Source organism: Homarus americanus, unplaced genomic scaffold (genome assembly GCF_018991925.1).
Source record: "Homarus americanus isolate GMGI-L3 unplaced genomic scaffold, GMGI_Hamer_2.0 scaffold16712, whole genome shotgun sequence".
In the NCBI taxonomy this organism is placed as follows: Eukaryota; Metazoa; Arthropoda; class Malacostraca; order Decapoda; family Nephropidae; genus Homarus; species Homarus americanus.
Genome location: NW_024757794.1, coordinates 7,895,188 through 7,922,686, shown reverse-complemented (window position 1 = coordinate 7,922,686; position 27,499 = coordinate 7,895,188). Strand labels below are relative to the sequence as shown.

The 27,499-nt window shown below is 44.1% G+C and overlaps 1 protein-coding gene across 1 annotated transcript; it reads left to right on the top strand.

The window, feature by feature from the left end:
• The first annotated feature begins 1,959 nt into the window (after positions 1–1,959).
• On the top strand, positions 1,960–26,048 carry LOC121857697 (transcription factor ETV6-like). The gene is made up of 3 exons (XM_042353776.1): positions 1,960–2,067; positions 7,336–7,534; positions 24,735–26,048. The coding sequence occupies exons 2-3, from the start codon at positions 7,336–7,338 to the stop codon at positions 24,947–24,949; spliced, it is 414 nt and encodes a 137-aa protein (XP_042209710.1). The 5' UTR covers positions 1,960–2,067; the 3' UTR covers positions 24,950–26,048.
• The last annotated feature ends 1,451 nt before the right edge of the window (positions 26,049–27,499 follow it).

Genomic DNA, 27,499 nt, shown 5'->3' with positions numbered 1-27,499 from the left:
GTATACATACACTGTCTATATACATTGTATACCTGCACTGTCTATATACACTGTATACCTGCGCTGTATATATACATTGAATGTATATCTGCACTGTCTATATACATTGTGTGTATACATACACTGTCTATATACATTGTATACCTGCACTGTCTATATACACTGTATACCTGCGCTGTATATATACATTGAATGTATATCTGCACTGTCTATATACATTGTGTGTATACATACACTGTCTATATACATTGTATACCTGCACTGTCTATATACACTGTATACCTGCGCTGTATATATACATTGAATGTATATCTGCACTGTCTATATACATTGTTTGTATACCTAAGCTGTATACAGCAAAGAGTACATTAAATTGGAGGATGAAATCATTGGATAATTCTAAACCACAATGTCTCTTTGGTAAAATGTCAGATTCTGCATAGTCTCCATGTTATAATACATTTAAGTTGTTGTATTAATGAGAGTGAATTTGAAGTGGAACCCCCGTAGGTTTTGTAATCATTTATTCACAGATCTCTACAATGTGACACCTCTTTGTTACAACCTAAAGGAAATGTTCAAAGTTGCCCCCTTCTGCCTCAATGCAGGCCTGTGCACGTCGTACCATTAATTGTCTGACGCGTCCCAGAATGCCTGGACTATGTTTAATTTGCTCGCACCTGTCATGAACACGTGGGCATATGTAGAATGTGACATTTTATCATAGAGACCCTGTGGTTTAGAATTATTCAAGGATTTCATCCTCCAATTTAATGAACTCTTTGCTGAATCACCCTGTACACATGTATACATCGTGTATATACCTGCACTGTCGATATACATTATACCTGCACTGCCTATGTAACAGTACATTGTACACACACACACACACACACACAGAGGACTCCACCAGGTGTATACAGTATTATATGATCGAACATGTAGATAGATTATCATAACGCAAAGTATAGGTAAACATTGTCTTTAATAACGTTACCTACACATCAAGTTAGAATAATAAAAGCAAAACGTCATCAAATTTGATAAAACCATAGTACAGTGTGTGGTAGAGACTCAGCAAAATTAAAACCAATCAACATTAGCATTTATGCAAATATTATATATCGGTTGTATAATCTAGATAATTTTCACATGATAAACGTACAGTATTAGTTCAGAAGTAGGCTATATTACTCACTCCTTAGAAACAACTCAATATACTGTATATGTTATTATATGATATAGCCATTCAGTAATATGTAATTCTTTGTGCGTCCAAGCGTGAGATATTGTTGAAATGAAAACCCCGTGTTAATGGTAGAGAGGTAATCAACACCCTTGTTCAGGTATGCTGGTACTTACTGCGCTCAAGACATATTTCACTAATACCTCAGAAAGAGGTTTTTTTTTAAAATAATAACTGCAAAATAAGACTATTTTAGTTCTTCGTGCGTCTCAGCAGGAACAATTTTAAGATAATCCCGTTTTCATGGCATGTTTGGGAGGGGGACGGTAATTTACACTCCCCCGGCCAGGTATGCAGGTAGGCGTCTCTTCGTATCGGTGCGGGTTATTTACAGCATATTTACCAGTTTTACATTTCTTTGTGCGGCGAGTGTGAGTGATTTCCGTGCCCGGCCATCAGAGGTCGCGGCGCGGGAAGTTGGTGTCAGCTGTACCGAGGCTAACTTCCGCTCCACTCAGCTACCAGACGCACGATCCCAATAACAACAACGCTGTCCCACCCTCCAAATATCACTCTCCAACTAAATACGTTTTCCTAAACTACATACAAATATGCAGAATCTTTTCTCTATATAACAATTTATAAACTTATAAAACCGGGAAAAAATAGTAGATTACAAGCTCTATTTTTTTTTTTTTAAGGAAACACAGTACGACATTTGGGAGAAATTAGAACCATATGGGTTTTCAAACTTGGGAAAATTAGTCCTCTGTCAGACGTTGCGGAGTAAAGACGTGAGCGGTAGTGTCTGGTTTCTATAAAGTGGTAAACCTGTGACTTGGGTTTTTATTTCCGCGTTCATCGTCACTTATTAACAAAAGGTAGGAGGTGCGGCCTTGTGCTGGACAGGTAGATCTTATTGTATTATTAAGTTTTGATAATTAATGAACGTTTCTTTAATTGACCTTCATTAAGCATTGATATTATTTTACTACATTTGCCATTAGTGTAGATAGATACATACCTGGACGTCTATTATCAGTAACACATATGCATATCACCCATATATAACAATTTATAAATATTGGGTTATAATAATTGTATTTTGTAGTTTTTTTTTGTATTTTCTGTATATTTTTATTTGTGTAATGTTTATGTTTATGTTTTTGTTTACGTGTTTATTATTTATAAGACGTTTACAACTTGGTACTGACAGACGCTGATTGGCGGGCGAGTTTAAAGTGACGTTTCTATTGGTGGGTGATGAATACCCGTGACCTTTTGACCCGTGACTCTTCTCCCCCTCCCCCTTCCCTGATTCTCAAACTTTCGCAATCTATACAAAATTAGGACAAAATGGCGGATATCTTACACTTAGACTGCACCCATAACTACCTTATCTGAATTAATGTTAGTTTAGTGTTACATTGGTGTTAGGTTAGTATAGTGTTAATTTGGGTTAAATTAGTTAGGTTAGTTTAGTGTTAAGTTAGGATTAATTAGTGTTAGTTTGGTGTTAAATTGGGTTAGGTTAGATTAAATGTGAGGTTAGGTTGTGCGTTAGGTTACCTTAGCGTTAAATTACAGTAGGTTAGCGTTAAGTTGGTTAATGCTCAGGTGAAATAAGCTACTGGGGTGTCTAATCTTCAGGTGATCCTTCTTCTCTCATGAGGTAGCCATGTACGTCACAGCCTGTGTACATGACCTTCACGTATACACAAGGCTGAGCTGGTTGTCGTACGCCTGCGCAGTGAACCACGGCGTGTCGGAGAATAGGTTAGGATTAGTTAGGTTAGGTTATATTAGGTTAGGTCTAGTTGGTTAAATTAAGCATGGTTAGGTTAAAGACTCAATAGTGTTACGTTATATTAGATTAAATAAAGTTAAGATTGGCTAAATAAGGTTAAGTTAGGTTAGGTTATATTCAGTTACATAAGGTTAGATTTGGACCGATTAAGTAAGGTTTAGGTTATGTCATTTTTAGCCGTCCTCGCATCACTAGTTATCGACTTACGATTTATTTAAGAAACCTGTAGTAAATTCATAACACAATTTATTTGTAGTTCTTCCTCATAAACTTATTAATTGTATTTTTTTTATGACGTAACGCAGCAGCGAAGGGAAACTGTGTTGAGGTTAATTAAGGTTTTGATGTCTGTCTGTGTGTGACGTCACGATTATCTGGAGAGACCGCGGGCACTATTTGATTATTGTTATTATTTATTATTATTGTTGTTGTTATTGTTAATATTTTGTATTTATTGTTTCTAAGTTTCAATGGTGACTTAACTGACTGGCTGTAAACATAAGAACATAAGAATGAAGGAAACTGCAGCGGGCCTATTGGCCCATACTGGGCAGTCCCGTTTACACCCAACCCCTATTGCTCATATAAGCATCCAACCTATGTTTGAAGCTATTCAGCGTATTCGAGTTAATGATGATATTTGGTAACTTGTTCCATTCATCCACTACTCTGTTTCCAAACCAGTGTTTACCTATTTCACGCCTAAATCTAAATTTGTCTAATTTAAAAACCATTGTTGCGAGTCTGCCCTGGTTGGATAGTTTGTACCTTGTAATGTCCCTTTGTTTGTTCCTTGCCTTCCACTCTATACACCTCTATCAGGTCGCCTCACCTTTACATCTCTTGAGGGAGGTGCAAATTTATGATGTTTTTTAACCCACTTCTATACTCAAGGTTCCTAATGCTCCGGGATTAGTCTTGCATTATTCCCTCTAATTTTCCAAGGATTCTATAATTCCATTCTGTACCAGATGGTGAATTGGGTGAACTGAAACTGCGTAATCCAGGTGTGGTCTCACAAGAGCAAGATACAGTTTTAGGATGACCTCGCTAGTCTTGTAACTAACACTCCTTTGTATGAACCCAAGTACTTTATTAGCCTTGTTACGAGCAAAAAAACATTGTTTACTTAGCTTAAGGTTCCTACTTATCATTACTCCTAAATCACTCTCGCAGTCGGATTTCTCTATGGCATCGTTGTTCATCTGGTATCTGGTTTCCCTGTTTACATCTCCTATACTGGGTGCTTTGTCCACGTTGAATTTCATCTGCCATTTTTCAGACCATTCGAAATTTTTTTTTAGATCTTCCTGTAGTTTTGCGGAGTCCTCGTCAGATTTAATAACACGTCCTATTTTAGTGTCATCAGCAAATTTGCTTATGTTGCTGTCTATGCCGATATCTATGTCGTTTCCTCCAAGGGTGAGTGGCTGACTGGCTGTAAACCTCCAAGGGTGACTGACTGACTGGCTGTAAACCTCCAAGGGTGACTGACTGACTGGCTGTAAACCTCCAAGGGTGACTGACTGTATGACTGGCTGACTGTAACTGTGTAAGATGTTTAGACTCGTGTTCCAGAGTCGTCTTCCTCTTTGTTTAGTATCGGTGTGTGGCCATGGAAAGGTGTTCTCTCTCTCTCTCTCTCTCTCTCTCGACGTTTTCTTTCCACATGAACAGTAAATTTATTTCATTCATTTATCTCTATCTCACTCTCCATCAATCATCTATTTTTATATCTATCTATCAGTAACATATGTCAAATTATACCTACTCAGTACATACATACATACATACATACATACACCTGAAGTTAATGATCCTTAACACCTTACACCTTACCCTAATAAGTCACTGTTTATGGCATGAGATTAGGGCCAGACCTTTAATTAATTGTTTTAACTTGTATAGCTTCCCTTGTGTGTGTATAGCTTCCCTTGTGTGTGTATAGCTTCCCTTGTGTGTGTATAGCTTCCCTTGTGTGTGTAATCTATTGTTCCTGTAGTTATTTACATTGGGATAACCTTTATACAAGTCAGTGTTCTTTACTCAGTTTATGGTTTGAGGATTACAAAGGTGAAGTAGGAGGTAACCTTTGGGGTAGTGTATTGAACAGTGTTTGGTAGGTGTAAGGGCGTGTTGAACAGTGGTTGGTAGGTGTAAGGGCGTGTTGAACAGTGTTTGGTAGGTGTAGAGGCGTGTTGAACAGTGTTTGGTAGGTGTAAGGGCGTGTTGAACAGTGGTTGGTAGGTGTAAGGGCGTGTTGAACAGTGTTTGGTAGGTGTAAGGGCGTGTTGAACAGTGTTTGGTAGGTGTAAGGGTGTGTTGAACAGTGTTTGGTAGATGTGGGCGTGTTGAACAGTGGTTGGTAGATGTAAGGGCGTGTTGAACAGTGGCTGGTAGGTGTAAGGCAGTGTTGAACAGTGGTTGGTAGGTGTAAGGGCGTGTTGAACAGTGGTTGGTAGGTGTAAGGGCGTGTTGAACAGTGGTTGGTAGGTGTAAGGGCGTGTTGAACAGTGGTTGGTAGATGTAAGGGCGTGTTGAACAGTGGCTGGTAGGTGTAAGGGCATGTTGAACAGTGGTTGGTAGGTGTAAGGGCGTGTTGAACAGTGGTTGGTAGGTGTAAGGCGTGTTGAACAGTGGTTGGTAGGTGTAAGGGCGTGTTGAACAGTGGTTGGTAGGTGTAAGTACGTGTTGAACAGTGGTTGGATGTTCAGGCTTTCCTTCCATTCTTTACCTGTACAAGTTCACATAAGTTATTAAGGTGCTGTGATCTCTCGACAGGTGTGATGCTTACCTGCTGGTGTTCTCACGGTGTTAAGTCATTAAGGTGTTATTGTTTATACTGTGTTGTTGTTGGTGTGTTTCTGGAGGCAAGTGTTGAGGTTGGGTGTGTGTGGAGCTCCTACATCATACCCAGGGCTCTAACACACACACACACACACACACACAACTTCTTGATCTACCCAATTATTATTCTTAATCCTGATCTCTCTCTCTCTCTCTCTCTCTCTCTCTCTCTCTCTCCAGCACAGTTTTTGAGGTTGTTTCCTTGAGCTCTTTAAAAATAGGACACTCAAGGTTTTGCTCTAAGTTTCATTTAATTGTTGACTTCCTTTCCTCATATAGGATCCACAGAGCTGGTGCTTTTCACGTAAGACTTTTATATTACTATGATAATAATAGCAGTAGTAATGATAATAATAGCGTAAATAATAGTAATAGTAGTAATAATATCAGTGATAACACACATCGTAACAATTACTAAGATAATGATAGCGTACAGGTTGATGTATAATTATGACCGTGCGTAGGCCCGTCCATGCGGCTAGCAATTATAAAAGCGATAACTCAAACAATTATTAATGGCTCTTAACCAAGCAATATATATATATATATATATATATATATATATATATATATATATATATATATATATATATATATATATATATATATATATATCATAATTATTAAATACAAAAAATCTGTGACGAGTTCGACAATCAGTAATTTGTGTCAGTATTGTAGTGTTATGGCCCCTTGGACAGTGTTGTGTCGCTGGGGTGTCTGGTCTGAACACTTCTCCAAATCTTCTTCTGTACTTGTTATTTGATGTTGACCTGCGTCGTCTAGCCCTATGAATACTAAACCTGAGTGACTTACTGACCCATTGACTGAGAGGTAGTTTCTGTTCTTGTTGACTGGGAGATAGTTTCTGTTCTTGTTGACTGGGAGATAGTTTCTGTTCTTGTTGACTGAGAGATAGTTTCTGTTCTTGTTGACTGGGAGATAGTTTCTGTTCTTGTTGACTGGGAGATAGTTTCTGTTCTTGTTGACTGAGAGATAGTTTCTGTTCTTGTTGACTGGGAGATAGTTTCTGTTCTTGTTGACTGGGAGATAGTTTCTGTTCTTGTTGACTGGGAGATAGTTTCTGTTCTTGTTGACTGGAGATAGTTTCTGTTCTTGTTGACTGGGAGATAGTTCTGTTCTTGTTGACTGGGAGATAGTTTCTGTTCTTGTTGACTGGGAGATGTTTCTGTTCTTGTTGACTGGAGATAGTTTCTGTTCTTGTTGACTGGGAGATAGTTTCTGTTCTTGTTGACTGGGAGATAGTTTCTGTTCTTGTTGACTGGGAGATAGTTTCTGTTCTTGTTGACTGGGAGATAGTTTCTGTTCTTGTTGACTGGGAGATAGTTTCTGTTCTTGTTGACTGGGAGATAGTTTCTGTTCTTGTTGACTGGGAGATAGTTTCTGTAAGTGTTGATGCATCATGCGTGATGTTGCTTACTTGTGTGTGTCAGATTGACTTGATTAACCGACGTCATCTTGTCTTTGTCCACAGATGCGTTCAGACGTGTTGGTGGGAGTTGTGGGCGGATTGGGTGGTGGACGGCGGCCGCCCACCGAGGAGTACCCGCCTACAGGGGAGGACTATCCCCCTAGGAGGGAGATGAGCGCGGCCTGGCTCTATCACGTGCATGACCTCACCCTGAAGACCCTCAGAGCACGAGAACATGCCGTCAAGAACACCCTACCTCATGGTGAGTAGCCTTGAGAACACCCCGTCGAGAACACCCCATGATAAATAACCCCGAGAACACCGCCGTTGCCATGATGAACACTTGCTAAACCACCCTGACATTTTAACAGTTATTCTTGGTCAGACGATTTTCGTAATGATGGCGGCGGTCGTCTGTCATGAGAGCTTCAGTACCTTTATTTCCCGAGGCATTTCCTCCCTAGTCAGGTCACAGCCTCGTGGTGTGGCACTGTAACCATGACCAGGGGTAGTGCCCAGGGCCATAGGGTGCTATATAGGGTATAAGGGTGCTAGTACAGGATATAAGGGTGCCAGTATAGGATATAAGGGTGCTAGTATAGGATATAAGGGTGCCAGTATAGGATATAAGGGTGCCAGTATAGGGTATAAGGGTGCCAGTATAGGGTATAAGGGTGCCAGTATAGAATATAAGGGTGCCAGTATAGAATATAAGGGTGCTAGTATGGGATATAAGGGTGCCAGTATAGGGTATAAAGTGCCAGTATAGGATATAAGGGTGCCAGTATAGGGTATAAGGTGCCAGTATAGGGTATAAAGGGTGCCAGTATAGAGTATAAAGGGTGCCAGTATAGGGTATAAAGGTGCCAGTATAGGGTATAAGGGTGCCAGTATAAGAATATAAAGGTGCCAGTATAGGGTATAAGGGCAGTATAGGGTATAAGGGTGCCAGTATAGAATATAGATCTTATATAGATATAAAGGGTGCCAGTATAGAATATAAGGGTGCTAGTATAGGGTATAAGATGCCAGTATAGGGTATAAGGGTGCCAGTATAGGGTATAAGTGCCAGTATAGTATAAGGGTGCTGAATAGGATATAAGGTGCCAGTATAGGATATAAGGTGCCAGTATAGGATTATAGGGTGCCAGTATAGGGTATAAGGGTGCTAGTATAGGATATAAAATTGTAGTATAGGATATAAGGGTGCCAGTATAGAGATAAGAGGTGCAGTATAGGGTATAAAGGTGCCAGTATAGGGTATAGGGTGCCAGTTATATAAGTTATAAGGGTGCCAGTATGAATATAAAGGGTGCCAGTATAGAATTATAGGGTGCTAGTATAGGATATAAGGTTGCCAGTATAGAGGTATAGGGTGCCAGTATAGGGTATAGGGTGCCAGTATAGGGTATAAGGTGCCAGATAGGGTATAAGGGGCCAGTATAGGTATGAGGTGCCAGATAGAATATAGTGCCAAATATAGGTATAAGGTGCCAGTATAGAATATAAGGTGCAGTATAGAATATAAGGGTAGTATGGTATAAGGTGCCATATAGAATGGTTAGTATAGGGTATAAAGTGCCAGTATAGGATATAAAGTGCCAGTATAGGGTATAAGGGTGCCAGTATAGGGTATAAGGGTGCTTGTATAGGGTATAAGTGCAGTATAGATATGAGGTGCCAGTATAGAATATAAGGGTGCTAGTATAGGATATAAGGGTGCCAGATAGGTATAAAGTCGTATAGGTGCCAGTATAGTATAAGGTGCCAGTATAGGGTATAAGGGTGCCAGTATAAATTATAAGGGTGCCAGTATAGGGTATAAGGGTGCGTATAGAAGTATAAGGGTGCCATTATAGGGTATAAAGGATTTTAGTATAGGGTATAAGGGTGCCAGTATAGGTTATAGGGTGCTATATTGGATATAGTGCTAATAAAAGTGAGGGAGAGACAACGACTCCAACCATTTCCCCGGATGGATGGTGCCAGCGTGACGTCAGAGGAAGCCAGAAAGAGGGGTGCCAAGTAGCATCACCCCTTCCCTTGGCACTGACTAATGGTCACTCATCTTACTCAAGTGTGAACTCAGACCTGACTCACCTCTCCAACTTGCTTCGTTTCCTGCCTCCCTCCTCCCTCTCCATCATTCCCCTCCTCCCCCATCCCATCCCCCCTCCTCCTCCTCGCCCCTCCTCACCCCTCCCCTATCCTCCCCTACTCTGAGTCAGGAAATGAATCAATATCATTTTAGTAAGCTGGTCAAGGTTTGGTTGGTCCGGTTGATAATGTTAGACGTATAATAACAATAATAAAACATAATAGGAATAAATATTATTTCTTGTAAGAACATTGTCATTATTCATATCCTTATTATTATTACGTAAACTTATCCATCTCTAGTGAATAAATTTATAAAGTAATTTCATACAGTCGTCGGTATACGGAAGTTGTCTGTTATATGCAGACTCTTTGATGTACCAAAACTATACGGTATATAGTGGAGGTGTCCGGTATAGCGAGGTGGTTTGTTATAAAGAGGTGGTCCGTTGTATGGAGGTCGTGTATCATAGGGGCATCACCACAATTAACACACTATATCCGCGTTCCAAGGACGGAGCCGCCCATCCGTGAGCTACAGGTGGGTGGCATAGTAGAGTAGGTAGGTGGATGGGTGGGTGGGAAGGTTAATCGTCTCTACGTAGGGAAGGCCAGATGAGTGTGGGTGGTATTAAGGGTGAGTGTAGGTGGTATTTAGGGTGAGTGTGGGTGGCACTAGGGGTGAGTGGGTGGTATGAGGTAGAGTGTGGGTGGATTAGGTGAGTGTGGTGGTATTTAGGTGAGGTGGTGGTATGAAGAGTGTGGGTGGTATTAAGGGTGAGTGTGGGTGGTATTAGGGGTGAGTGTGGGTGGTATTAGGTGAGTGTGGGTGGTATTAGGTGGTGTGGGTGGTATTGGGTGAGGTGGGTGGATTAGGGGTGAGGGGTGGTATTTAGGGTGAGGGGATGTGGGTGAGTGGGGTGGTGAGGGGTGAGTGGGTGGTATTTAGGTGAGGGGTGGTATTAGGGTGAGTGGGTGGTATTAAGGGTGAGTGTGGGTGGTATTAAGGGTGAGGGGTGGTATTTGGGTGGAGTGGGGTGGTGTTAGGGGTGAGGTGTGGGTGGGTATTGGTGAGTGGGTGGTGTTGGGGTGAGTGGGTTGTGGGTGTGGAATGGGTGAGTGGGTGGTATGATATGAGTGTGGGTGGTATTAGTGGTGTGGGTGGTATAGAGGGAGGGGTGGTATTAGGTGAGTGGGTGGTATTTAGGGTGAGTGTGGGTGGTATTATGAGTGTGGGTGGTATTGTGGGTGGTGGGGTGGTTTAGGTGAGTGTGGGGTGGTATTATGGGTGAGGTGGGTGGTATTAGGTGGGAGTGGGGTGGTTAGGGGTGAGTGTGGGTGTGTTAGGGGTGAGGGGTGGTATTAGGGTGAGTGTGGGTGGTATTAAGGGTGAGGGGTTATAGGGTTTGGGGTGTGGGTATTTGGGGTGAGTGTGGGTGGTGTTAGGGTGAGTGTGGGTGGTATTGGGTGAGTGTGGGTGGTATTGGGGTGAGTGTGGGTGGTATTAAGGGTGAGTGTGGGTGGTATTTAGGGTGAGTGTGGGTGGTATTAAGGGTGAGTGTGGGTGGTATTAAGGGTGAGTGTGGGTGGCACTAGGGACGTATACTTTAGGTTTAGTGTCTACCTTGTCAAAAGTAAAGATGTATATAGTTATTAATTACGACCTTCCCTCCATCCCTGCCCTACCCCCTCTAGTCCTATTCCTTTCTCCCCCTCACCCCCTTTCCTTCACTCCCTCGCTCCCTAACCCATTGCGTCTTCCTCCTCCTTCCCACTTTAACCTTAACCATCACCTCAACCACCTCCGTCCCTCTCCCTTCCTCCCTCCTCCTCCTTAACCTCACCCTTCCTTCCCACCCATCTACCCCTTTCTCAACCATCACCTTCACCCCCTTCCTCTTCTTTAACCACACCCTTCCCACCCACCCAACCAGTCACCCTCTTTAACCCCACCCACCCGCCCTCTCCTCTCAGCAGGAGTACTGTAGGTGATTATATCAACAGCAGCCTTCACGGGTGGCAGGTTTACGGAGATGTCTGCTCGCTTTGTTTAATACGACATTGACGGAGCGACAGGCAGAGGCGAACACGGCCTGAGTGAGCTAATTACCGTAACTACAGGTAGGCCCAGGAAGTAGGTAAATGGGGGAAGAAGATGGGAGAAAAAATGGGAAAATAGTGGGAACTTAGCGAAATTGGGAGAAATTGTTAAAATGGAGAAATGGGGAGAAAGTGAGTAAAATGGGGAAATGTGGAGATATTGAGTAAATATTGTGAAAATAGGGAGAAATTTGGTAGAAATGGGAAATAAGCAAATTGGTACAAAACGCTAAATACGGTAGAGGTGAGTGCAAATTAGGAAATTGGGAACACGGGAATATAGGGAGGCAATTGGAAAATAGGGAGAAAATTGGAATATAGAGGAAATGGTTAAAAGTTCAGAAAGGTTGAAAATTGATAAATAAGATAAAAATTTGTAAATTGGCAATTGTCAGAAAAAATACGTTGCAAATGGAAATAATCAGGAAATAGACTAGAAAGAAAAAAATGGTAAATTGTGAAAATAGACAAAGTGGAAATGAATAAACTGGGGAAAATTGGCAAATAATTATGGAAGTATAAAAATAGGTTGATTTTTATAGCGTTTTTTTATGATTTTTCGCCCCCCCCCCCCTCCCATGACTTTAGCGTCCTGTTATTACAAAATACTTATGGTAAGCTTCTTTGGTGAATGCCCATACTTTTTTTTTTTATGTCGCCATTTAATAATTGTCAAATCCCGGCTTGATGTTTACAATAATTATTTTACCCCGCACAGGAATGAGATTTTCGCGCGCTGAAAAACAAAATATCCCGCTCAAAATTATTATTATTTCCAACTCCGAAAAGTAATAGTTTCACGCGCTAAATTATTATATTTTCCTACTAAAAAAGAGGACATTTTCACGCGCAAATTGATGATATTTTCGCCCTCACACGTTTCGCACGCTTTTTTCTGTGACGTTGCCTTAGGAAGTGGCTGTGGGCTTGTACCACATTACTTGACTTTGAACCATTAAAAAAAGGAAATGTCCCGAGGCATAAAATTGACCACAAAGTTACAAATTTCACCGATTTCTTTTTTTTAAGTCAAATGAGAGTCCGTGCTACCCACTGTATTTAGGGGCAACGAGCTGTAATGTTTACCTTCAATGTCTGTCTTGTGCGGGAGGGCAACGTGTCTATTAGATTTACGTGGTGAGTGAAAATTGCAACTGGAGAAAGAAAAATATGATAAAAATAGCTAGGAAGTGGAGGAGAAGAAGAGGAAACAGGGAAGAAGAGAATGGAGGAAATAGATTGAAAGATGGAGAAGGTTTGAGCATATAAAGACGATGGAGAAAAGGCAAAGGAAGCGAGAGGATAGATGGAAGAAGATAAAGAGAGACGAGAAGACTTGGGAATACAGAAAAGACGGAAGCAGGAGGAGGATGAAGAGTGAAGACAGAAAGACGAGATTAATAGGAAGATGTGGAGAAGAAAGAGAGAGAAGACACTGTTGGAAGGAAGGAGGAAATGGGGTTTCCTCCTTGGAACGTGTTCACTCCTTCCTGTGTCTTGTTCTTCTTTGATCCTCCTACGCTTGGTTCTCCTCTTCCTTCTTCTTTTTCGCTTATTCATCTCTTCCTTCTTCCGTTTCCTTGTTCTTCCTTTTAGTTCTCCTTCCTGTGTCTTTTTCTTCCTCTTTTTGGGTGTGCTTCCTTCCCTTTCTTTTGACGCTTCTTCCTACTTGCGTTTTCTACATCTTCCTCCTCCTCCTCCTCTTCCTTCTCTCCTTACATCTACGACCTTCATTTCCTTTCCCGTATTCCCTCTCATTATCATTTTATCATTTTATATTTTCTTTGTATTCTCTACTCCCTCCCTCCCTCCCTCCTTCCTAGTACTGTCTCTTATTTCCCTCCCCTTACCCCTTCCCTCTCTCCCTCACCCTTTCCTGAATCCAATTATCGCCCACCATTTCTTAGTACTCTCTCGTCCCTCCCTCCATCTCCTCCTCCTCTTCCCTCCTTCCTTTGTAGTTCTGTCCATCTTCCTTCCGTCCCCTTTTCTCCCTTCTCTCTCTACCCCTGTTCTTAGTACCCCCCCTTTTTGTGTATCCTGCCCACCTGCCCAGGATGTACCCCTTATCCCCATGCCCTGCGCTAGGCCTCACGTCGATTTTCTCTTCCCTATCCTGCCTATAATGGTTACTATAATGCTGTTTATATTCTGCCTCTATAATAATCAATATCATGCCTATACAATGGTCAATAGCCTATAACATATCCTTGAATGCATTACTCACTCACACTATTTGCTTAAACACACACACACACACACACACACACACACACCATGAACCAAGTATCTTCCCAACACCAAGAGAAAGACTTCAATTGTGAATTAAACATATTAAGTCACACGTACCAGTCAAGGCCAGTACGTGGTTCGTAAAGGTTCACGTCTTACTCGTCCTTTTCCACGAACCAGTCAAGTTTATTTGTCCTCGTTCACGTACCGGTCAAGGCCAGAATGCGGTTTCGTAAAGGTACATGTCCTCTTCCACGAAACAATCAAGGCCAGTACGTGGTTCGTGAAGGTACACGTCCTACCTGTCCGTGTCACAACAATAATAACAAAACACAGCACGTCCGGTGAGCATTTCTCGGATCATTTTTCTGCGACGCTCCACCATTAACATTCCCGAGTGGACAGTGGCCGACCTATCATTAGTCCGCAACTGTCGCTCTCCTCTCTTCCCCTTTTTTCGTCTTCTTGTCCCCCAATTCTCCTTTATTGCCCTCTTTTTTCCTATTTTTTCGGTCTTTATTGCCTTCTTTTCCCCATTTTTCGGTTTTTATTGCTCCAATTTTCCCCATTTCTCATCCTTTACTGCCCCATTTCCCATTTCTCCTTTACCGCCCCCATTTTCCCCATTTATTGGTTTTTATTGTCCTCTTCCCAATTTCTCGCCCTTTGCTGTCCCTTTTCCCCTATTTTTCGCCCTTTACTGTCCCTTTTGTCTCTGTTTTTACATCCTTTGCGGCAACCCTCTACCCCTGGCTCTCATAGGCTTCAATCCTTCCGTCAACATTTGTTTTGGTCTTTCGTTCCCATCCGCCAGCCAGCGTTCATTGTTCCTTACTTCCGTTTGTTTAATCAACGTTTATTCTGTTATCCCTTTGTGGCCTTGTCTTCTTATATCTATGCCTTTTCGAAAGTAATCAATCGAGATAAACAAGGGAATAACGAACATAATAAGAATAATGGCGGCAACTCTTCTGTACGTATACATTATCGCTTCTGGAGACACCCAGCACAGTTGGGTTATACTTACATCCGTGCATAACACATTTTAACGCTTTACATAATTTAATTCGTTCCGCATCTTTTTTTTTTGTCTCTCATCCCTTATTCGTTATTTTATGTATCATAGACGGTAGTAGAGTGCAGAGAAATTATAAAATCGTCATCGCATTTCGTGAATATATCTGCCACTAATAACAACCAGCGCGGTTAGTTATATTTACTGTACATCCATAAATTAACATTGCCGCGTTTTACCGTACCTTATATTTTATCTTACTCTAGGTGCGTAATTGTGAGTAAAGATTTGCGTGTGTGTGTGTGTGTGTGAGAGTTAGCAAAAAAGAAACACCCAAAGGCCCCGGAAACTCTAATATTTCACTACGGGGTCGGCCAACAATTTCTGGACAGGAAAATGGTCACACAATTAGCAAGTGGTCGGGGCGACGAGTCAGCCACTTCTGCTACATTCAGGGACGCCTTTGTAGCGCCTCCTCGTTAAACATACGCAACTGAGATCACTTTATCCTTGACATGAGAGCGATTAACTTTGAGACCAGTGCTACATTACTTCAATAAATTATAGTTTATCTTTTATTATTTTGTTAATGTTTATCGCCATGTTGATTTTTTTTTAGAATGATCATGGTAATTGAAATGGTGTTTGTGATATTATTATTATTATTATTGTTGTTGTTTTGTTAGCATTTATGTTACACTATTGTTATTATTAATAGTATTTATTAATTTTCTTTAACCAGACAGGAAATTGAGCAAATGCCTTCACCTTCACACCAAAAACTCAACAACACAAAAATACATTGTAAAACAAAGCTCAATACGTGACTTTATTTATTCAGGTCTTTACCAACGTTTATATATCCGCTTTCTTCTTCCTCTTCTTCTTCTTCTTGTCTGGGTGGACGAGGGGGTTGTGTGGGGGGGGGGGACGAGGAGGTTGTGTGGGGGGGAGGGGGAGGTTGTGGGGGGGACATTGTCATGTCGCCCCCCCCCTCCCACACGCTTCTTTACTCCTTGTTCACAATGAAATCCGTATTGTGGTGACCAGTTGCCCGCGCGCGCACACACACGCACACAAACGAATAATCATTTGCGTGTATGAATAACCATGATCACCTACACGACGCCACGAATGTACATTTGCACCCACGGACACGGAAGCTCACGTTTATGAACACCCACGTACACGAACACTCAAGTACTCTAAGTGTTTAGCAACAGACCGTCACGACAACAGCTGCGGCAACACACCAGAAATTCCTGGAATGTCTCAGGTGTCCGTGTGGTAGTGAGGACCAGCAAACGTATAGTACGTCACCCTCATCATCATCGCCGAATTTAACGTACGCCATACTCCCACGGACGCAAACCTTCACGGATGCCGACGTATGACGTATATCCTTTGATATTCTACGACGTCCCCGCCACGTCAGGAGGAGTCCCTGGTATGAAGGTCTTCGTCAGGACCCTGTTTTATCGTCACCATTCTAGGTAATCATGAAGGCTATGTAGGGTGAAGTCAGGGATGCGACAGGACGACGATAGAGCTAAAACTTCCCTTCCCCTCCCCTTCCGCGTCAGATTATATTGTGACAGACCTAACTCGTCAGTCCCACCGTCAGTCTACCTAAAACTTCGTCCTCCTCTATATCAGGGCACCACGACGGACCCTTAACACGTCAGGTAGACCTAAAACGTGTTCTGGTGTGGTGTCTCCCGCACAGGAAAACGGTGGCAGGGTGGCGGAGCGAGAAAAGATTTATAGAAATAATTGTAGAGCGGAAATGTGGTAATAGTGTAATCGCGGCCACATCCTTGAGACGAGTCACACAGGAAGCTTCAAAGGTCCTCTTACTCCTGTTGTTGTCCCTCCTCCTCCTCCTCCTCCTTCTCCTGTTGTTGTCCTTCCTCCTCCTCCTTCTCGTGTTGCTGTCCTTCCTCCTCCTCCTCCTTCTCGTGTTGCTGCCTCTCCTCTTACTACTCCTGTTACTGCCCCTTCTCCTCCTTCTCCTCTTCTTCTTTTACTCCTACACCTTTCCCTCCTCCTCTTCCTACTCCTGTTGCTGCCCCTCTCCCTCCTCCTTCTCGTGTTGCTGCTCTTCTCCTCCTCCTCTTCCCACCGTCTGAGGATGAGGTCTTATAAGTCGAGGTTTTGCGTCAGTCCGAGCGTCCGTCAGTACGTGTGTCCAGGAGGAGTCAACTCAATAATACAAATCAAATATCAATAAACTTGAAGCAAATTTGGTAAGGGGATATATCACAACAAATTTGTCAAGCAAGTTAGATTGTTAGTAGTGTGTGTGTGTGGTTTACAGTAAATACCGAGTAATGGCTCTTTGGACTTTGTTATGGCGCGGTACAGTAAAGGATCTGCCGACCTTATTACTAAGTTAGGCGGCGATCCGTAATTTCCAGGTATTGCGGGGCGTAAAATGAGTCTTGCTATCTGACTCCCCTCCTCCCCTTCTCCCCCTTCCTCGCTTTCCTCCCCCAACACAACTCAAACGAGCGACTCCTAAAAGCAAAAAGTAAACATCGTATTCTCAAAGGTTCGTTCGCTAAAAAGTCTTTGTAACTGAACCTTTAGGAACACAATGAGACTTTACCTTAACTAAATACGTTCACTTAGCATCAGTTGAGGGATATAATTAACACCCAGAATCCAAAATTAGTTAATGATTCCATTGGTAAGGTAGAGTCTCGGTATAATTTCGTCGCCATTTTAAGTCTTTCGTCTTTGTGTTGTACTTTAAGTTTAGGGGAAAATTTGACGTAAGCATCTTTGAGAATTTGGCCCTAAAATTGTATATGCGTCTGTCAGTCTACCTGCCTGTATGTCTTTCTGTTTGTATGTCTTTGTCTGTCTACCTGTCTATCTACCTATTTGTCTGCCTGTCTGTATGTATCTATCCGCTTGTGTGTGGCAGCAACCATGTTTCCCAGACAGGAGTATTGCGGTCTGTACTCCCTGAGTGTGTGTGGGGGGGTCATCAAGGTTGTGAGAAGGAAGGAAGGAGGTACAGTGAGTGAAGGAGGGGGTGGGGAGTGAAGACGGGGAGGTGGGGGACGGGAGGGAATGTGGAGGTGAGTGGGGGGAGGGGAGGTAGGGTGCGTGAAGGAAGGGGTGGGGGGTAGGGTGGATATTGATATTGAAACAGTTTATATAGCCAGAAAGATAGAGAGTGTACAATAATAACAATATTGACATGATTGAGAAGGTGGGGGAGAGGGGGTAGGAGGTGAAGGAGGAAAGGTACTTGAGGGGGGGTGGGGTGGGGGACGGTAGCGTTGTAGTCATCATCGTCCTTGGCTCCTCCCGAGGGCTTCCCGTGGTCCGTCCGTCTTGTCCTCCCTTCCTCCCTCCCCCACATCCAGATCCGTCCCCACCCTCCCTACGGACTGAACTAATTCAAGTACGGTCCGTAGATTTCCACTTCCCAACACCCCTGACCTCTGACCTCCAGTAGCGGGGTCACCAAACTCCATCTATGACCTATATACAGTATTTGACCAGTGAACCTTTGACCCTTAAGGACAGGGTCACCATACTGTCTTTATGTCTACCTTGATATGGTTGTAGGAGACATGTTTTTAGGGGCTTGGGGCTGGTGAGGTCTGGGGCAACAACAACCACTTCAATAACAACAGCAACAACACAATCTCATGCAGTATTGCCAAAGTTGCTTCACATAAACCTCGCCACCCAGTCACACGAGCCTAACACCATTCTTCCTCTTTAGCAACACTTAACTTACCCCCCCCCCACCTTCCTACCCCTCCCTCCTCACCTTTACTACCTACCCGTCTTTCCCTCCCTCAGGGCAACACTTACCTGCCCCCAGTAGTAAGTCCACTAAGGCACGAGTACCCCCCGGGGCCCCTCCAAGCCATGTCCTACTGGCCCTTATCACAAGCTCTGAAAGCTCTGGTTTTAGCGCCCGGGAAATAACCACTTGAATAATCTCTCAACTGCTGTAAATAACTGGCTTCTTGTACTCTTATATAGTTTGTTACATATATGATTTTAACACATAACTAAATAAAATATAATCCTGCATTATAAGAAATATGAAATGTGATAATATTGTTTGTTGAGGAAACTAAGGTGACGTCACAGGGCGATACCCAATCAGGGGAGGAAGTAGGGTGGCGGGAACTTGCCCTCCTGGTGTTGGCCTGGCGAGAAAGCTTCAACCGTAACGGACGTGTGGCGGCAGTAATGTGGGCCATTCCTGGCATGTTGAAGACTGCTCGTTTGTTGCTGGCAACCATCACGACCTGCTGGTGTGGTTTATGACGTCATGGGACTCAGCCGCTCGCCAAAACAATACTGGATACGGCCATTATCTGGTAGTTTGGGTGAGGAGGTACAAATAGCCAGGCGTGGCGTGAGGGCTGGGATGTGCTCGCGTGTCTGGCGTATTGTGATTCACTGACACTTATGTTTGTCTTATAATAACCTCTTAAATACCTGTTTAGTCTCGCTCTTGTTATTGTGGTTTATCTTCACCTTTCCCGTTATCTTCTTTCTGTTGTTATTTTTGCTGTTTTTCTGTCTCTATTCTACTTCATCTTCACTACTTTCCTCTAGCTTTTGGTTTTATTGTTCTTCCTAGTTCCTATTCGCCCCCCAGGCTATCTCTCCACCACAAGCCAATCCTATCAAGTGTTTACAACATCAGTGCTGTGTTCCACGCCTGAGACCTGTGTTGACTGAGGCGTTCAAAACCAGTGTGTGTGTGTGTGTGTTTCTCCGTGACTAAACAAGCACCTACCCATACACACACTTGCACACTTACGTAGGCATCAGGCCTGTGCACCTTAGTAAGGGAGGAGGAGGAGAAAGAAGTAGAGGAGGGAAAACGAGAAGGAGGAGGGGGAGGGAAGATAGAAGGATCAGCACTATGATAGATGAAGGAAGAGAATGATGATATACCCTTTTGCCTTTAGGTCCTAAGGATGCTGAACCCTCCTTCTCCCCCTCCGTCCTCTTCCTTCTCTCTAACGTGCACTTCCGGTACTTCCCTCCGTCCCCCTCCACCTCCTACAGGTAGTGAGTCATCCCATAACCCCCCCCCCCTCCGTCACACCTTACTTTTAATTGGTCTTGACTAATTATAAGAGAGAGAGAGAGAGAGAGACTTAACTCTCAAGGCTTACTCCAATTATTACTCTTGAATTGTTGATCTCTCTCTCTCTCTCTCTCTCTCTCTCTCATCCTCCAATTTCTCTTTCATCTTAATAATATAATTTCCTCGTCTTTTCTCATGCCTTTACTCTGTTGACTCATTCCCTTTTTTTTATTCTATTTCCTGTACCTCCTTTTTTCTTCTCTTCATTTACTACTTTCAACCCGGATTTACAAAGGGTCGAATGATAACTTCTGTCTCTGTAACTGGTGTTGTGAGAATGTATCTTACTGACTCACTCAAGCTACGACACAATGATGGATTCTCAAAAGTCCTTACGTTAACTTTCTACCCCTTAATGGATGTATGGACGTACTTGCCTGGTGTCGTTTTATAAAGAAGACACAAAAGATGGCGTCGATATGTAAGAATTTCCTTCTTTTGGTTTTTCACAATTCCCAATATTTATTTTAAAATTTCATTGAAAGATTGTGTAATGGTTAAAGCTTCAGTGGAGCGAATCCAACGTTAAACATGACTTCAGAGCAAATTTATTAGCATAACATCAACAAAAGCCGCACGGCGGAGCAAGGAGGAGGGGGGAGGGAGTGTTTTGTTTATATACCGTCGCATTCAAGATAGCCGGAAGGATTTACCCCGAGCGTTCGTGACTGAGTGAATTGAGTAGCTTCCGTCGGGTCTTGTCAGCGTTTCTCTCTCTCTCTCTCTCTCTCTCTCTCTCTCTCTCTCTCTCTCTCTCGTGGGCGTGTTCCGGGTGCCGTGGTTGACTGGCGTGCCACAAGACAAGGTAAGCGGTGGCACCTCACGCGTGGTTCCTTTGCGTTTAGGTGGGCGACTCCCAGCGTATGTCAGTACACACGCAGAGAAACACGAAGCAACTCTATAATTTTTTAAAGAGTGATATCTGAAGTTTTCAAGAGATCGTATCTGGGGTTCAAAGACTTCATAGATTTTAAGGGGTTGTATCAGGGGTTTTAAAAGGTAATTTCAAGGGTTTAAAGTGTATAAGAGGTCTTGAGGTGCTCGCTACTGCCTAAAGATACTGTGTGTGTGTGTGTGTGTGTGTGTGTTAAAAATCAGACACAGTCACGTTAAATTTGAACCTTTTGAACTGACCTTTGAACACATACAGGTATAAATAATTCAGGACTTAAACAGACATTTGAATTAGGTAATAATAATAACAATAATAATAAATATGATAATAATAATAATAAAAATAAAAATAAAGATAATATCAATAACAATAATGATAACAGTAATAGCACCTTGACTAAGACACGTACACACAACCCTTCATGGTGCAATTTCTTTACAGTTTGGAGGGAGGGAGGGAGTACTGGAGGCGGGGGGTCCTGCGGGTTTTAATTGGTCGAAGGGAGGAGTGAACTTTGTAACACGTGATGGAATGTGTCACACTCCACTCCACTCCCTCCCTCCTCCTTCTTCCCCCCATTCTTCCTTTTCTTCTTCCTCCTCATCTTTCCATTCTACCTCCTTCTATTCTGCCTTCTCCTCCTCCTACCCCCCCCACTTCTTGTCCTCCTCCTCCTCCTCCTCCTCCTCTGTCTTCACCCCTTTCCTCCTCCTCCTCTATCTTTACCTCCTTCCTCCTCCTCCTCCCCACCATGAGACAGTTATATAAGTTCTCACATCACCACAAACAAAATATATTAAGAACCTTTGAGACTCCATCATGACGTCACATACATTCCCACGTCTTCAATTAAGGGAAAATCTGACAAACTTTTGAACTTTGTCAACATTTTTACAAAGTTCAGAAAATTTCGCACTTGTTCAGAATTTTCCTCCAATGATTAGAAATTTCGCGCTCTGCTGGCTCCTGTTTACCTCAACCACTATGACACACACACACACACACACACACACAGCGAGGACGTTATTGGTGATATTGATAGCATGGGTGTGTTGGGGAGAGGTGGTGGAAGTGGTAGGGGGAGAAAAAAAGAGGGAGGTAGTGTGCTGGAGACGGTAGGGAGGTAAAACAGAAGGTGGAGGATTGTTGGGGGTGGTGAGGTAGCGGAGGGGTGATGGAGGTGGTGAGGAGGCAATAGAGGGAGGGGGTGGGAAAGGTGGCGACCTTGTGGGGGTCGCTGGTAGCACCTGCTGGCCTGTGGGGAGAACTTGGTCACTCCCCTCCCCACCTCCCAACTCCTCGCGTTGTGTCCAGATAATAATAATAATAATAATAATACAGTATAAATGCTTTTATTACATTCTGTACCATTAATTATAATTATTATTATTATTATTATTATTATTATTATTATTATTATCATTGCTATCATTGCTTTTGTTATGATTATTATTGTTAGTAGTACATAGGAATAGTATTATAGGGGTATTGTTACAATTAGTAGTAGTAGTAGTAGTGGTGGTGGTGGTAGTGGGAGGGGAAGGGTCGCTTGGGAAAGTTGGTGACCCCCGAGGTGGTTGTGGTGGTACTAGTGGTGGTTCAGGGAAAGGAAACACCTGCACTGTACGCTTGCACCGCCCGCACACCCACGGCAACTATCATCGCCACACCATCTATCACTAACCACCGTCACACCCTTTACCACCATCCACACTTACTGTTACCACCGCCACACTTACTGTTACCACCATCCACACTTACTACTACTACCATCATAACCACAATCAACCACAACCACTACCCTCACCTACTAAACCATAACACCCCCCTCGCGGCTCTTGACTGGATTTCATTCATTGTTTCCTTAAGTTTTGCTCGAATGATATCTTTTAGGTTCATCTTCTGGGTGTCTTAATAGAGTCTAGATGTCCTAATAAGAGTCCAGGGGCGTCCCAGTAGATTCTAGGTGTCCTACTATACCTTAGAGCCCCAGGGGATCTCTTGGCTGAGCCGTCCTCACCTTGACTGTGTCGGTAATAACTCACCTGTGTTAGTTTACACGCCGGGTAATGTTGTGTTGGGTGTAAAGCCTCGCCCTCCCTCCCGCCCTCTCCTTGACCCCTTCTCCCCCTTCCTCTCCCTCCCTCCCTTCTTGACTTTCCTTCCTTCACCCTCCCTCTATTTTTCATCCCTCTCTCCTTCTTTCCCTTCCGCCTTTTCCTTGATCCTCCTTCCCTCTCCGTGTCCCTCCCTCTTCCCTCCCACTCTTCATTTTCCATCCTCCCTAAACATTCTTCGTCAATCGTTCTCCCCCCCCCCCTCCAGGTAAACCTTCTTCTTTCCCTCCTGCACGACCTCCATGTTTCCTTCACTCACGCCTTCCACCACTCAAACTACCCCTTCCTCCCTTCCCAACAATAACTAACACTCACACCCTCCACCCCTCTTCACACTCTCGACTCTCTACCCCTTCTCCTCCCTCATCCCTCCACTTCCCCACATCCCCCACGCTACCCCCGCCCCCCTCATTCCCTCCGCGCTACCCCCTCACCACCCCCCACGCCATGTTGAAGACGACTGCAGGAATTACAGTGGAGGAAGGACTACGACGCCACCTCGCGACCCCGACTTCCTGATCATTACTGGTCCACACGCCCCCAGGGCTCTTACACGCCTTCCATGCGCCTCCAGGGGTCCTACTAGTCTTTCATGCGCCTCCGGGGGTCCTACACGCCTTCAATACGCCTCCGGGGGTCCTACACGCCTTCCATGCGCCCCTGAGACTCCTACACGCTTTCCACGTGACCCCAGGGTTCCTACGCGCCTTACATGCGCCTCCACAGGTCCTACATGCCGTCCATGCGCCTCCAAGACTCCTACACGCCTTCCACGCGACCCCGGGGCTCCAACACGCCTTCCACACGCTCCCAGAGAATTTACACGCCTTTCACACGCACCTGTAGAGCTTTAAAACGCCCACACCAGTTTTCACCCTCGCTAAACACTCGTGTGTCTATATAAATCTATGTTGACAAGTTAATGGTCGATTGCGGTCGATCAGAGGTTTACGTGTAACCCCGGGTACCTTGTTACCTCTGCACCGTGTTATCCCGGGTACCTTGTTACGCCTTGTATCGTTTTACGCCGTGTATCGTGTTAACCCGTGTACTGTGTTACCCGTATATCGTATTACCCCGTGCAACCACTACCACCTCGCCCCGTACACCGTGTTACCCCATGTACAGTTTTACCCTGTGTACCATATTACCACCACTACCACCTCGCCTCCGTGTACCGTGTTAATATCAGGGTAAGTGATGAAACGCATCAGTGACCCAAACGGTATTAACGAGTTTACCTTACGACTGGCATTTAGGACTGACCTAAGAATACTGGGGAGTGACTCCAGTGTTCATGACTAAAGGGGGACGGGTGTCTGTCTGTCTGTCTTCTCGTAATTATAGTCCAACCTAACCTAATAAACCCTACCCGACCTCAACTAACGCAACATAACCTAATCTAACCAATCCTAACTTAACCAAGCCTAATCTAACCCAATCTAAACCTATTCTTACCCAGCCCAATCCAGTTCAATCTAATCTAACCCAACGTAACCTAACCTAACCTATGTCAACCTAACCTAACCTTATCCTAACCTAACCTTACCTAACCTAACCTAATCTTATGTTTCTTGTACCTCCCCATTCGTAAAATTATTTGTTTACGTGTACTGACCAACTATATGTACAGTATATGTTAAGCCATCATCTGTTTTGTTGACTGAAGATTCCACATAAATTCTCACTTCCATTCATCTTTGTCTTTGTTTTTCGTATACAACTCCATTCACCACATGTATGTTTACGTGGTAGTCTACACACACACACACACACACACACACACACACACTTTCATTCATCTCTCTTTTGTTGACATTTGTAGACTCCTAAAAGAAGTTCCTCTGTATGATGTGTGTTTGTATCTTACAGACCCGCGCACGTGGAGTCGTGAGGACGTCCACCGCTGGCTTCATCACGTGTCTGAAGCCCACCAGCTGCCCAGGGTCTTCCCCGAGAGGTTCCTCATGAACGGCAAAGCTCTCTGTCTTATGACCCTAGACATGTTCGTGCAGAGGGTCCCACTAGGAGGTAAACTGCTCTACAAAGACTTCCAACTTCGACTCTGTAACGCCATGTATGCCTGATAGACTCTGAACCACCAGGTGTGTGGGTCCTTTGAGGCTCAGGTGTCTTCAGATACCTGGCGAAGTGATGTGCTAAGAATCAGGTGTTTTGTTTTAGTGCCTGACGAAAGAGAGCGAGACCAAAAAAATTAGTTAGGTGTTTATATATCTGAGGAAACCAAAGTGAGTTCTGTAAAGTCGGGCTCAAGTCAGGTATATTAACCGGTAAATAAACTATGGTGAACTTAGGAGTAAGGTGTACATATACATACATGAATATTATCACCCAAGGATATGAAATAAAACGTCCAGAAAGTGTGAGTTAATGAAGAGTCCGACAGAACGATGTAATAAACCCAGATAGCCTTATTATGCATGAGAAAATTATCCACGAGATTCGGGGGTTGAGCTCAAAAGATCCAGAGAAAAAGTTGTTCATTTTTAAAGGAGTTTTCCCCCGAGTGGATATTTTGGACCATGTGTCTCTCAACGTTGTGTTTGCAGCCAAAGATTATAATATTGTACCAGCGGTTCCTCAGCTTGGCGGGTCCTGTGTGTCTGGTCCTGTTCCTACTGTGTTATTGTTTACAACTCTGTGGTTCCTCTCAGTCCAGACATAATTCCCGTTATCGCCACAGGAAATTCTTCGATACTTCTCAAAGGAATGATCTGACGTAAATGAAATAAGGACCCCCTTTTGTTTCTTTCTCCAACTATGAAAAGCATGAACTTTTCTTTAGTTTCTTATGATCAAAGGCAAAAGAAGGTGAGGAGACCAGCGGCTGCCCGTCTCTACAGTACAGCTGAGGTGATGGACGAGTGTTAGGTTCTACCACCCACCTCCTCACCCCTGCCGCCCCCCGTAGTGGTCAGTGTGTAGGGTGGTTGTCCAACAGGCCGTCGTTAGTCGCCGCCCTAGCCAGGCCCCCAACAACGCATCGACCAGCAAACAGGAAACCGGTACACGGCACTTCCTGGTGTCTGCCACGCTGAGGGGATGCGACGCACTTCCGTCCAACAGCGCCCCTCATCGGCCATCACCCACCGCCCTCCACCCCTCACTCTTCATCCGCTTTCCCCCCTTCTCTTCATCCGTCATCCGCTTTCCTTCTTCATCCCATCCGTCCCCCACCCGTCCTCCACACCCTCTGTCCTTCACATCATTCGGTCACAACGTCCAGCCGTGTTACGTCCCCACCTATATTTCACGGACGCAATCACATGAGATCACATCATCAACGTACCAAGTAACGCCCCTCACCATCAGCTCCATCACCATCCTTCACGCCCAGATGGTGAGGTCAACGATGTCCTGGACGCAAATGATCGGGCGGGAAAGACGGCCCCCTAACTCGTCCGTCTAAAGGTCCGACGTTTATACTAATGATCAGCCGTTCTACCAAGTTACCCCTCAATCCTTCACCTCGCCGCTCGTTTGTGTGTCACCCTGGGTCAGTGGTTGACCTCAAGAGCCTGAGGTTAACCTGATATGACCATTACCTGACCTCATAATACCAGGGTCTCGTCCGGATCTGTCCATTTATGTGTCGTAACCAGTTGACGCAACCTTGGTTCCCCGCAGGAAGGACAGTAGCCTTTAACCAGGGCTTCAGATAACGGTGATGACTGTATACGATAATGACCTCAGAAGATGGCGACTGTATATGATAATGACCTCAGAAGATGGTGACTGTATATGATAATGACCTCAGAAGATGGTGACTGTATATGATGATGACCTCAGAAGATGGTGACTGTATATGATAATGACCTCAGAAGATGGTGACTGTATATGATAATGACATCAGAAGATGGTAACTATAATTGAAAGTGAAATCAGATGAAGATGATGACAACAACGATGCCTTCAGACGAAAAAAACAGCGAAACCAAAACAAAACAGAACCAGACAGCCTCGAATGCTACACACACACACACACACACACACACACACACACACAGACCTCAACAACTAACCCAAACTTACACTATCTAGGACTGTCAGCTTCACATATTCACAACATCCGTCCAGCAACGTCCCCCTCCCCTCCCTTCCCTCCCCTCAGCTACCACATGGGCGTTGAGGGTGTGAGGGTTCATGGGGAGAGGGGGGGGGGAGGGGCAGGGAGCGGACATCCTGGCAGGCAGCCGATAGAGAGAATCAATGCCGTCGACACAAGACCTCCGCCCCGCCCCATACCGGTCAACTGTCGTTTCCGCTCCACACTGATAAAACCCACAACAGCGGGGACGTAGGTGACGGGGTCGAAGCTCAGCTGTTTGGGACCCCTGTGTGTGTATATATAAGACAGATGAACACAGGGGAGCGTCAACCAGGCCTCCTGTACCCCAGAATAATAATGGGAAGATGTACACACGCACGCACACACACACACAAACACAGACACACACGGTAATCAATATCAGTATAGATCCAACGTTTAAATGACTGGGAAATATGCATAATATTGATTGGTTAGTACAAGTGGAACCTGACATGTTAGTGTGTACGTGGCGTCTGTGTATGCGTGGCGTCTGTGTACTGTATATGTGGCGTCTGTGTCAGTGTCT